The sequence below is a fragment of the Hylobates moloch genome, unplaced genomic scaffold, assembly GCF_009828535.3.
Source record: "Hylobates moloch isolate HMO894 unplaced genomic scaffold, HMol_V3 SCAFFOLD_1, whole genome shotgun sequence".
Taxonomy (NCBI): domain Eukaryota; kingdom Metazoa; phylum Chordata; class Mammalia; order Primates; family Hylobatidae; genus Hylobates; species Hylobates moloch.
In genome coordinates, this window is record NW_026652276.1 from 178869175 (window position 1) to 178882143 (window position 12969).

The 12969-nt window shown below is 35.3% G+C and overlaps 1 protein-coding gene across 4 annotated transcripts in view; it reads left to right on the forward strand.

The window, feature by feature from the left end:
* The window catches only part of HGF (hepatocyte growth factor), a 71665-nt gene that overhangs the window by 14638 nt on the left and 44058 nt on the right, over positions 1-12969 (forward strand). For 2 of the 4 annotated variants that reach the window (XM_032761218.2, XM_032761215.2), the window contains 3 exons: positions 3532-3674; positions 10969-11089; positions 12617-12735. In XM_032761218.2, coding sequence (XP_032617109.1) covers positions 3532-3674; positions 10969-11089; positions 12617-12735 — 383 coding nt within the window. The remainder of the gene's footprint in view (positions 1-3531; positions 3675-10968; positions 11090-12616; positions 12736-12969) is intronic. The other 2 variants (XM_032761219.2, XM_032761217.2) reach the window with 1 other exon arrangement.

Below are 12969 nucleotides of genomic sequence, written 5' to 3' on the forward strand. Positions count from 1 at the left end.
TGCCTCTAAAACACAGTATTTTCCTTATATTACAAAAACAAAAATTATGATTGGTTTTGTCCTCTCTTGAGAGTTTGCATGGTGTTACTCCCTGCATAGTGAAGAAAACATTTTATTTAAGTAGATGGAGCTAAGTTTTTCATGAACAAAGGAATAACATTTGAAATCAATCCTACCCTAGTCCAGGAGAATGCATTAGATTGACCTAATAGAGGTCTTATTTCACCCTGAGTTTTCTATGATTGTGATTCTCTGCTGGAGGAGTAAATGTGAAATAGATCTCTCTGGGAACTGGCCTCCCAGTCCGATCAGCTCTTTTACCAATGAACACTTCCTTGTGATATAGATGTTTATGGCTGAGAGGATCCAGTATATTAATAAAATCCCTTTTTGTATTCAATGAGGGAAACATATAATTTTCATCAATTAGCAGCTTATTGGAATATCTGCATGATGGTTTAACACTTTTAAGTGTTGACTAAAGATTAATTTTACAGAAAATAGAAAAAGAAATATGTTTCTGTCTGGAGGAATGATTTATTGTTGACCCCTAAATTGAAATATTTTACAAGTGGCTTAATGGAAAGATGATGATAGATGATGAAATTAGTGTAGAAGCTTAACTAGAAAATCAGGTGACCTGATATCTACATCTATATCCTTCATTGGCCATCCAGCATTCATTAATGAATCAGATGATGGAATAGATCAAGTTTCCTAGGAACACAGTGAATATTAAAAGAAAACAAAGGGAGTCTAGCACCTAGAAGACCTAGTTTATATTTCAAAGTATATTTGGATGTAACCCAATTTTAAACATTTCCTCACTTATCTCTCTTAAAGCCTTGCCAACAGCAAGGACAGAGAATGAAAAATAGTGTATATATGAATAAATGCTTATTGCAGAATCTGCTGACTGGCACATGCTTTGTGTGTAATGGGTTCTCATAAACACTTGTTGAATGAACACACGTAAGTGAAAGAGCATGGCTAGGCTTCATCCCTTGGTCAAATATGGGGTGCTAAAGAAAAGCAGGAGAAATACATTGGGACACTAACAAAAAAAAAAAAACAGTTAATTTAGGTAAAAGATAAAATACACTATAGAATGAAGAAAAGAGATGACCCAGACTGCTATTTCACCTTCATGTCCTAGAGAGGTTTTTGATATGGATTGATTCAGAATGGTGGAAATGAGCCCATCTTTTCTCTTCATTTTGATTTTATTAACTCCAATGGGGGAATTTTATTCATCTTTTGGCCATATCTACGTTTGATTTCTACATTATTCTCTCTTCCTTTCTACCTGTATTTTTCCTAATAAATTGTTGACTTACTAATTCACTACTTCTTTGCAGCCTTTTTTTGGCTTTACAAATCCACTGGAAAGGTATATGGGTATATCACTTTGTGTATTTCGGTGTGCATATGTAGAGGGGACAAAAATCCTCTCTCAGAGTATAAAGATTGAGTATTTGTGTACTGAACATTTGCTATCGCTACTAGGTTTCTTAAATAATCTTAATATATAAAATGATACAGAGAAAGGGAAATTATAGTTCATATTATTCATGTAAGTGAAGAAATTAAAACCCAGGGAGTGAATAAATTGTCTAAGGACTAAGGTTGTATACTATTTAGATGATAGACATGGGGCAACCTTATGGGTTTTGTGATTAACAAATAAACTTCTCACCACTCTACCATATCAACTTTTCCGTAAAAGAGAGCTATAGTATACTTTGCTTAAATAAATTTGATTAGTGCATGACTTCTTGAAAACATATAAAGCAAAAGTCACATTTGATTCTGTCAGAAAAGTGAGTAAGCCATGGCCCAAACAAAAGATGCATTAAAATATTCTGGAATGATGGAGCTAAAAGTAAGAAAAATGACTTTTTAAAAAAGTTTACTGTTAGGAATTGTGAAATTATGCTGAATTTTAGTTGCATTATAATTTTTATCAGTCATATGGTCTGACAACCTGTCTTATTTCTATTTCCCCATATGAAGAATGCTAGTGAAGTATGGATATTAACTATTTAGATGCACTGAAGTTGCATAATATGGATAATGTTTCATTGGTTCCCTGAAAATGTTTAGTTAGTAATAAGTCTCTTACACTATTTGTTTTGTCCAATAATTTATATTTTCCGAAGACTTAAATCTAGAATACGCTCATGTCAAAATGAAAGAATTTCATTGCAAAATACTGCTTGGTACATGATGCATACCTGTATTTGTTTTGGGTCATCAACATGAAAAATGATGGTTTATTAGAAGTTTCATTGGGTAGGAAACACATTTGAATGGTATTTACTAAGAGACTAAAATCCTTGGACTTCACTGTAATTTTAGTGCCATTTAGAACTTAAGGTCTCAGTAAAAGTAGAAATAAAGCCTGTTAACAAAATGCAAACTGAATATTAAAAATGTAACTGGATTTTCAAAGAAATGTTTACTGGTATTACCTGTAGATGTATATTCTTTATTATGATCTTTTGTGTAAAGTCTGGCAGACAAATGCAATATCTAATTGTTGAGTCCAGTATCACAAGCAGTACAAAAGTATCAAAAAGACTTGGCCTTTTCTAATGTGTTAAAATACTTTATGCTGGTGATAACACTAAGAGTAGGGCACTAGAAATTTTAAGTGAAGATAATGTGTTGCAGTTACTGCACTCAATGGCTTACTATTATAAACCAAAACTGGGATTACTAAGCTCCAGTCAGTCAAAATGATCAAAATTATTGAAGAGAATAAGCAATTCTGTTCTTTATTAGGACACAGTAGATACAGACTACGAAGTGGAATGTGCTTAATAAGAGGTAGCATTTGTTAAGTGTCAATTACTCTATTATCCCTTGGAGCTTCTCAAAATAACCATATAAGGTGTAAGATGTTAAAGGTTATGGTTACACTCAGTGCACAGGTAAGCTAATAGGCTGAGAGAAGCTAAATTACTTGCTGGGGTCTCACAGTAAGAAAGTGAGCTGAAGTTTCAGCCCAGATTTAATTGGATTCTGGGCTCCTTATTCATGTTACTTCATGAATCTGTTTCTCAATTGTGCAGAAAAAAGGGGGCTATTTATAAGAAAAGCAATAAACAAACAAGTAATGATCTCAAATAAGTAATGCAAGAAATAATGAGATTTCAAAATCAGTGGCAGCGATTTCTCAGTTCTCTCCTAAGTGGCCTTGCTCAATCACCTGCTATCTCTTAGTGGCGCTTTGAAATTATGTTTCAAACAACATCAATTAAGTTCTAGAATGTTTGACTCTTAGCAAATTAACAGGCTCATCTTTCTAACTTGATGGTGAATATGGAAATTCAGCTAAATGGATGTTAATAAAATTCAAACGTTTTAAGGACAGATGGAAATGACAGAATTTTAAGTTAAAATATATGAAGGAATATAAGATAAAGGATTTTTCTACTTTCAGCAAAAACATACCCACTAATTAGTAAAATTAATAGGCAAAAAAAGTTGCATGCTCTTATACTGTAATGATTATCATTTTAAAACTAGCTTTTTGCCTTCGAGCTATCGGGGTAAAGACCTACAGGAAAACTACTGTCGAAATCCTCGAGGGGAAGAAGGGGGACCCTGGTGTTTCACAAGCAATCCAGAGGTACGCTACGAAGTCTGTGACATTCCTCAGTGTTCAGAAGGTAAATAAACCTGAATGCCGTGTGGGCCATTCTATTCCCCCTATGTGTAGAACTGTAACTCACATTGAAGGTTAACAGCAACGAATCAATCATAATAAATATGTTGTTCATGCAAATGCAACTACAAATAATTATTTAAACATTTTTATACAATGTTTTTAAAACTGTTGGATTATCACCAGATTAATGCAAAATAACAGAGCGAGTTATCAGTTTGAATTTCAACACTGCCTGAGACATCCCTCTGGGGAAAGTGAAAGAGAGGGTTTACTTACCTACTGTCTTGAGCTCACATACCTCAAAATCTACTTACTGTGTGGCACCTGAAAGGAGTTGAATGAAGCTTAGCCTTTCATTAGCAATGTTAATTCTATTCAACCAGCACCTGCTTCCACAGAAATTTTGTCCAAACTATTCTGAAGTGGTGTGACAAGGGTATATGGACCCAGAAGAGAATACAATATAAGAAGGGATCACTGGAATCTTGACCCCATGCACGTTTTGGTGAAAATGTGCCTAGAATCAAATGTGACACATAGCCTGGAACTGAGTACCATTCAGAATAGGATCTGAAGAGATCAAAGCAATGGAGCCCAAACTGTCTTGAAGGCAGGCACCTTAAATCCATGTCTGTGTTTTCAGCTCTTCTCACAGCATAAAAGGGCATTGTCTTTACTTTTGCAGTGGAAAACTGAATGGCTGACAAGATGGAAGAGTAACCATTTCGGCATTGTATGTGGTTTCATTTTTCTTAGTTATCTGGCTACTGAATAGCTGGATTTTTCAGTTCTGTCAGAAACTCTAAATTTCCAAAAATCTAAGTGAAACATGGATGAAACTCTGTTAGAAAATTATTAGGATTTTGGAGTATTTGGGGAGGGGGACTACGGGAATGCTGTCCAAGTTTTATGCTAAGATATCTTACCTGTTTGTTATTAACCAAATATTTTAAAAAATATTTCCTCCATAAATATTCATTTAATATTAGGTTGATATTTATCACATAAAAAGTAAAGGCTACTGTTAGCTAATTGTCACAGAGAAGGATTTGTTTTCTGTTGTTAGTGAATTTGAAATCCTTGACTTTATGTGCTAGAGCCAGTTCCATCTCTGTTTGTAAATTCTTACTTTCCATTCCATATCATATTCTGTTCCCTATAACCTCTTCATTGTTTTCTTTTCTTTTAAAAATAATAAACTTTTCTATGATCACGTTATGAACAAGTCTGTTTTGTATGAATAAGTCTGAATGAATTAATATTTGTCTTAAACTTGCACATGGAAGAAAAAAAACCCTACTTTTAGGGGAATCTCTCCTATTACAGTTTTCTGAGGTTGAAAATCATTGGCAAGGGGTTTTGTTTGACCTGAAAACGTGTTTTCAAAGGCCGGTACCTTGGCCAAACTTTAAACAGCTTACTATTTTCGTTACCTGCCTGGTTCTTGTGAGAATATGATTTTTCAACTCCGGGTTTATAAGAAATACAGTTGTCAAAATATACTTACTTACATAGGACTGGACTGCTAGGTGACATAGATTAAAAGTGCTAGAAAAGAAGTCCTTGAATAAATCCTATTTTCAGTTATTCTTATCTCATTAGAATGTAACTCTCTAGTATCTTTAAAAATTTGAGGTCATCACATCTCCCTTAGAAAAGGGCACTCCTCTCTGGTATTAGTGGCGCATGCTGCTATTGGTCACCGTGGCACTAAAGGTTGCAGATACGTTCTTTCTGGAAATAATTAGTGGCCTGGCAATAGTGGGATAACTCTCCTGTGGGAGAAGGGAACCAACATCTGCCCTGTAGGTTAAACATATTTCAGAGAGTATGAGTTAAACTGTGATATTTTAAATTCAAGCTAACACAAGCAATGTGTTAGCAAGGTTTTAATGAAAAAGATCCAAAATAAGAAGCATTGTCAAAATATTGGCAGAGGAAAAGAGTGACTTATAAAATCAATAATATAAAATATACAAAATAATGTGACATGATTTAAATTTCTTCTAAAATACATATAAGGGGGAAACCTCAAAATCCAGAATGCTTAAGTTGTATAATAGATGGGCCACTTCTATCCATGGATACAAATTAAATGGTAAGTTGTAAAGGTTATTTTATTATGGCTAAGGTAGCAACTATAAAATCATTTTGCGTATTTAAAATTAAACAAGGAAAAACACCCGTGATCAAACTTTAGACTGTTCAAATGAAAAAGACATATAGAACAGTATATATTTTTTGAAATTTTTGTAACTATGCTTAAAACTTGGCTATATAATCACCTGAAATTTGTTTAAAATTAAAAGAATTGTATCTGATAGTCAATGATTAATATTATTTTCTTATAATTTAAAACTTTAAAATATAGTAAATATTCCAAAAGAAAACAAATATTCTTTTATCACATTTATCACCTTCCAGTTAGATAAGAGGAGTAAGTTCAATAGATCTGTTGTGTGAATGATGACTATAGCTAATAATATTATATTGTATACTTAAAAAATGCTAAGAGACTAGATGTTAAATGTTCTTACCACAAAATTGCTATGTGAAGTAATGCATATGTTAACTAGTTTGATTTAGTCCACTGACAATGTATATATGCTTCAAAACATCATGTTGTACATGATAAATATGTACACTTTTAATGGACAATTTTAAAAAAGAACCTTATAGAGTTATACAGAGAAAATAATTAGTGCTTGATGCAAAAGTTTTAGAAAGTTGAGGTATGTAAAATCCAATTTCTTGCTTTAGTGTTTGCTTGAAATTTAAAATAAAATAATCATTAGTCATTGGAACAGATGTCATTTCTAATGATTGTCAAATGATCAAGTAAATATATTTTAATTAAGCCATAATCATTATTTTTAAAAACACATTACATTTAAAATCCCAAATAATACTGACATAAGTTTATGTGTATAATTCGATACTCTATGTGAAGAAAGACTTTTAAAAACAAAGATTAAATGGCAAGTTACAAAGATTAAATGGCAACTTATAATTTATTTGTAAAACCTTTATTTATATGTGTAAATTTGTGAGACTATTTATATTTTAAACATTCAATTTTGTTGAAGTAATCACCTGCATGGATTTTTCTGAGATTGTCTTTAATGGAATAAAACAAACACTAATTAAAAATAGATTCAGATACTTTCAGAATAACTGTTTTAGTCTGTATACTCATATCACTCCTGTTTTATGACTGAGAAAAATGAAAAACATTTTTAAAGTTTGGTTAGTTAGTATGATGAGAAAGCTGCTAAATTAATCCTCTGTATTTTCTAATTTATACACAGTTTTTATAGTATTCTACTATTATTCAGTCCAGAACTGTACTTAGAACAAATATTGAACTGATGAACAGAAACCATTACTCTGTGAGTTTTTGTGATCTATGTGATCTATCTAGGGCAGTAGTTAGCTTTTTTTTTTTTTTTTTTTTTTAAGAGGAGAACTTGCTGGAGCAGTTAAATAATGTACTGACAGCAATAAAAAGAGCCAAAGGGCATTCCTACATATAAACTGTTACATCGTTTATATGTTCACCTGTTTCCTTGAGTACATATGGTTTCACCTGAACTGCTTGACTTTAATAAAATTTAGAAGAATCTGAGAATTCCCAAAGTTTGAAAAGTGAATATGAGTTAAAAATTTGGCTTTCTTGAGATAATTCTTATGACTAACTTGATGGTTTGATTCCGTGGGAAAACAGCCAACTTTTCAGCCATTGACTTTGGATAAGGTGTCCAATCTAGTTACATTCCTATGCACTTTCCCTGCAATGCTCCAATAGATGAGACTGCAACAGGAGAGCAAGTTAACTGTTGTAAACAAAAAAGCAGAGGGCAATGAGGACAACGTTGAAAAGGGTAGGGATAACAACTTTCTAAAGTTATTGCTATCAGTATATCATAAAGTATAACTGGTTAGAATATGTAGGAAATGAGTTAAAATATGTAAAACAAAGAGGCAGTTTGGGATAATGCAAAAAAATTAAGACTATGGGTCAGAAGATTTGTGTTCCAGGCTCAGGTTTAACATTTTGTGTTTTAGGTAAGTCTCTTAAAACTTTTGTGAGCCTTGTTTTCCTCACTGTAAGAATCAGATGATAGCTTTCATGTTTGTTTGTTTGTTTTTGTTTTTTGTTTTTTAGACAGAGTCTTGTTCTGTCACCCAGGCTGGAGTGGTGCAGTGGCGCCATCTCGGCTCAGTGCAGCCTCCACCTCCTGGGTTCAAGCAATTCTCCTGCCTCAGCCTCCCAAGTAGCTGGGACTACAGGCATGCACCACCATGCCCAAGCTGGTCTCAAACTCCTGACCTCAGGCAATCTGCCTGCCTTAGCCTCCCAAAGTACTAGGATTACAGGCTTGAGCCACCGTGCCTGGTTGATACCTTTTATGTTAAAAGTATGGTATAAACAATCAAATAATATGTAACTATAATATATTTAAGTATCTCAATTCAATCATGGCATGTTTAATTCCCACCCCAACAATAACTTTCATTGCTTTCTAAAATGTAACATTATTCTTGCTAACTTTTATTTATTTATTTTTAGGCCCACAACTGCAATCATAACTCTCTCTTCACTTTACTATCAACATAGCATACTTATGCTTCTAATTTTACATTATTTTGTCCCTTTATAATTTATCCAACTCTCATCTATTCAAGGTCCTAGTAAAATCTAGTCTCTCCTAAAAAACTATTACTGCCAAATACTTAGAACTTTTTTTATTTTTTTTTTGAGACGGAGTCTCACTCTGTCGCGGAGGCTGGAGTGCAGTGGTGCCATCTCGGCTCACTGCAAGCTCCATCTCCCGGGTTCACGCCATTCTCCTGCCTCAGCCTCCCGAGTAACTGGGACTACAGGCGCCCACCACCGTGCCCAACTAATTTTTTTATATTTTTACTAGAGACGGGCTTTCACCGTGTTAGCCAGGATGGTCTCGATCTCCTGACCTCATGATCCGCCCATCTTGGCCTCCCAAAGTGCTGGGATTATAGGCGTGAGCCACCGCGCCTGGCCAGAACTTTTTGTTTGTTTGTTTTGTTTTTGAGATGAAGTCTCGCTCTGTCGCCCAGGCTGGAGTGCAGTGGCGCAATCTCGGCTCACTGCAAGCTCCGCCTCCCAGGTTCACGCCATTCTCCTGCCTCAGCCTCTCCGAGTAGCTGGGACTACAGGCGCCCGCCACCACGCCTGGCTAATTTTTTGTATTTTTAGTAGAGACGGGGTTTCACCGTGGTCTCGATCTCCTGACCTCGTGATCCGCCCGCCTCGGCGTTCCAAAGTGCTGGGATTACAAGCGTGAGCCACCGCGCCCGGCCCCGGAACTTTTATAATAGATCCTGTTATCTAGAAAGTTGCAAAGCAAAGTGAGGTCCAAGTACCAGAAGCAGCAGCAACCCCTGGGAGCTTGTTATTAGTGCCCCAGCCCAGACCCACTGACTCAGAACTTGCCTCATAACGGGATTTCAAGGTGGTTTTTACACACATTCATATTTGAACAAGCATTGATCTGCCACACTCCTAATGGAAAGTGGTCATCTTATGGAACCATCTGTTTCATTCATGTAGCTATTTTTTCTTAAAACCATTAAAATGTGTAAGTCAAGGAAAAATTTTTATAATACTGCTCAATGTAGTGATTACCAGGAAATAATTCTATTCACTGTCATTAGAAAGGAATATACTATCACAAGCTGCATTTGCTGAAGGAGGCATAATAGATGTAATCTCTTTCCTGAGTACTATACAAGAGTAGAAATTGTATATGTGAATACTTATCTTTTATATGTGACCCTAGTACTCTATTGTACATTTCATCCAACACGAAGGAACAAATAATGATAAATGCTGCATTATTTTCTTTGACAGTATCAAAATTTGTGTTCTTTAAAAAAAAAGAGAGATAACTAAATGAACCTGTTAAGCATTCAAATGGAAAGCTGAAATGTAACATTAGCTGAAATGTAACATTGCATCACCTATGTTGAGCACTGCTATGACCCTGGCCAACCTGAACACCTTTATTGATATGCTCATGGACTCCGCTCATTTACAGTTCAGGTGCTTATTGGGTGTAGTCTGGAAAATCTCAGTATCAAATGAAGGGAAGCTGAGTTGGCCTCTTAGCTAATGTATTAATATAAATGAAGGAAAGTGGATGGATCAAGCCAAGTTGTTGCATGTTGCAGAAAGTTAATAGTTAATGTCCCTATTAGATTATAAGAATCAAGGATTCAAAAGTCATGATTCTAATACTATAATCCCAAATTACTACAAATACTCATTAGGCTAGATTCCGTTGGATAAAACTAAACATTGATGCCTCTTCCCACTTCAGCTAAAGTTAGATGATCAGTAATTCCAAGATACAAATGATGTGTTTAAGGAAGTTTGCCTGATTCATAGGAAAGCCAAGGAATGATTTATTCCACAGGATGCTTTCTGTGCTATAAATCAACCTGTCTGTTTGAGAAGTCTCACTTTCAGCAATTGATGTGATTCAGTTTTCAGTGTGACATAAGAGGCCAGCCAGAAGAGAACAATGAATTAACCTCACAAAATCATCAGTAAGATCCTACCTAATTACGTTAGCTTATACATTTTAAAAAGAGTGGGAACACGGAGTTCAATAGCAGGTCATCTTCTATCCTAAGCCAGATAGGAATGTAAACCTGCCCAGCCTATTCAACATGGATGTTCGCTAACAGAAAGGAGCTGTGATTTATTTTTTAAAAATATCCATATTCTTTGAATTGCACTAGATTTCTATATGAAGCCGATCTCTTAAATCTATGTGGTCTTGATTATGTCATTAACCATAAAAGTATGACACAAACTCAATTAAACTTTGTATTTCCTGTGTATGTGTTTGGAGGGCAAATTGAGAGAAAAACACTATTGTGCTGACAAATAGATACTGAGATCTTTGCATTTTAGACCAACACAGGAAAAATTTCCAAGAACCTGTCTTTTATTTCCATTTTCTAGATACCTTTGAGACAGTTATTGAAACAATAGATAGACAGCTTCGTGGCCCTATAGTAAATCTGTGTGACACTAAGTACAAAAATCCCACTTAAATTGTATGATGTGTTCTATGGGGAGTAGCTTATGTCACTATTTATGGACATTAGGTCCTAATAAAAAGTTAGGATGATGTGTAGGATTTTTTAAAAATCTGTTTACTAAACAGGTGCTGTTCTTTAAATGGAACAGTGGTGTTTTTGATTTTGTTGTCAGAAACAATTAACATGCCATACTTTAATTTTATTAGTTGAATGCATGACCTGCAATGGGGAAAGTTATCGAGGTCTCATGGATCATACAGAATCAGGCAAGATTTGTCAGCGCTGGGATCATCAGACACCACACCGGCACAAATTCTTGCCTGAAAGGTAAAATATTAATGAATCATGCTTTCAGTGATTCTTTTACAAACTATTATTCACTCTATGACACACCGCTGTGGAAATTCTCTTTATATTATGTTTTCCCGATAGGGCATGAAAATAACATTTAGAACTCCCAGAATGTTCAGGAGTTCTTCTGACAGAATTTCTGGCCATTATATTTGGAGGAAATAGTATAAGGGCAAAAAGATTCATGATGAGGTATATGAGAACACTGACTACATAGTCAACTGGTCAGGGTTTCTAAAATCAGCATGGTACTGAACACAAAATCATCAGCAGGGTATAGAGTGGAAGCACTAAAAGAAGCTTCTTTCTCTCTCAGAGCAGAAACAAAACAAAACTAAAGCAAACCACAGGGCCAATTCAGTAATGACCACTTTGACAAGTGTTAGCTGTGATTAGAGGTATTGTTACTAATTGCAGGCGAATCTCCTTCTGGAGCATCTTCAGAGACTCAGGTACTGCAGGCCACACGCATAACAGCATGACATAAGTAGTGCTCATAGGGAGTAAAAAGTAGAGCAAACCATTCAGGTTGCTTTGTCCTGGTGTGTTTTGAAATTGCCCATATAAAAAGCCAATTTGGAGAAGTCAGGCAACTAAATCTATCTTTTATCCCCAGGAGTAGGTTTTGAGCTTAAATCATTACCTACCCCCGTCAAAAAAAAATCATGTCTACTTTTGCCCATGTATTTTACATGAAACTTTTAAGGTGAAAAAAAAAAAAAAAAAGGAAGAAGTTCATTTAGTTTGATTATAAAGAATAAAAATACAAATAATTACACAGGAAATTCCGTCCCCCACCTTTCTTTGGAAATTGCTGTTAGGTGTTTTTTCTTTGTTCTTTTTCTCTATTCTTTTTTGTTTGTTGTTATTTTTAATGAAATTAAAACTCCAGCTTATTTTCCAAATAAATGCTTGTCTTGTCATTTAAGTGAGAGCAGAAGGGATATGGTAGCAATTAAAATCAAGTCACCAATTCAGGACTCTGTTCATTTGAAGGGAGGTGGGGTGTGGAGAAAGTAGTGTGATGAAGTTTGTCTCATGATCTGGTGAAGGTGAGGGCATGACCTCGAAGGGCTCTATTTCCAAAACTGAGCTGTCATTAGTAACAGCGCCACTGAAACCGAAATTTCAGTTTGAACTTTAAGCCTTCCCTAGAAGAGGACCTGTTTTCTTAATGAGCATTCTACATGAAGTCGTGTTTTTGTAATCTCCCCTTAACTGGGTTCTAGGAGAAAGAGACTCCATTTGGAACCTCAGCTAGTGGGAAGGTACCACATGGACCTAACTTATTAGCCAGGAGGTGATACTCTATCTTTAGTGGGATATATAAATTAGTAGATTCAGTAGTCAGTGATCAGCAGTCCTCATAAGGCAAAACATAGAAAATGTCCTCTTTCCCCAGCTAGGTGTAGACAACCTAAGTGGAAAGTTATTTTGTGAGCTGAGGGGTGGGTGGTGTTTCCAGGCAGATTTACGTGACACTTTTCTTGGTGTGGTTTGCAGATATCCCGACAAGGGCTTTGATGATAATTATTGCCGCAATCCCGATGGCCAGCCGAGGCCATGGTGCTATACTCTTGACCCTCACACCCGCTGGGAGTACTGTGCAATTAAAACATGCGGTAAGTGAAGGTCAAATTTATTGCTTCCTTTTCCTCTCACGGACTGGATCTAAGCAGGCGATTATTAGTGAGACAGGTTAACAACTATTTAACTTGATGCTTTAACGTGCTCAGGTTTTAATATTTTAAGAATGTGTTACATAATCCTACCCAATCTTTTGCATTTTCAGAGACTGATTATTTTGACAGTGATAAATATGCAAATACACACATCCACAGAAAACATTTTTACTT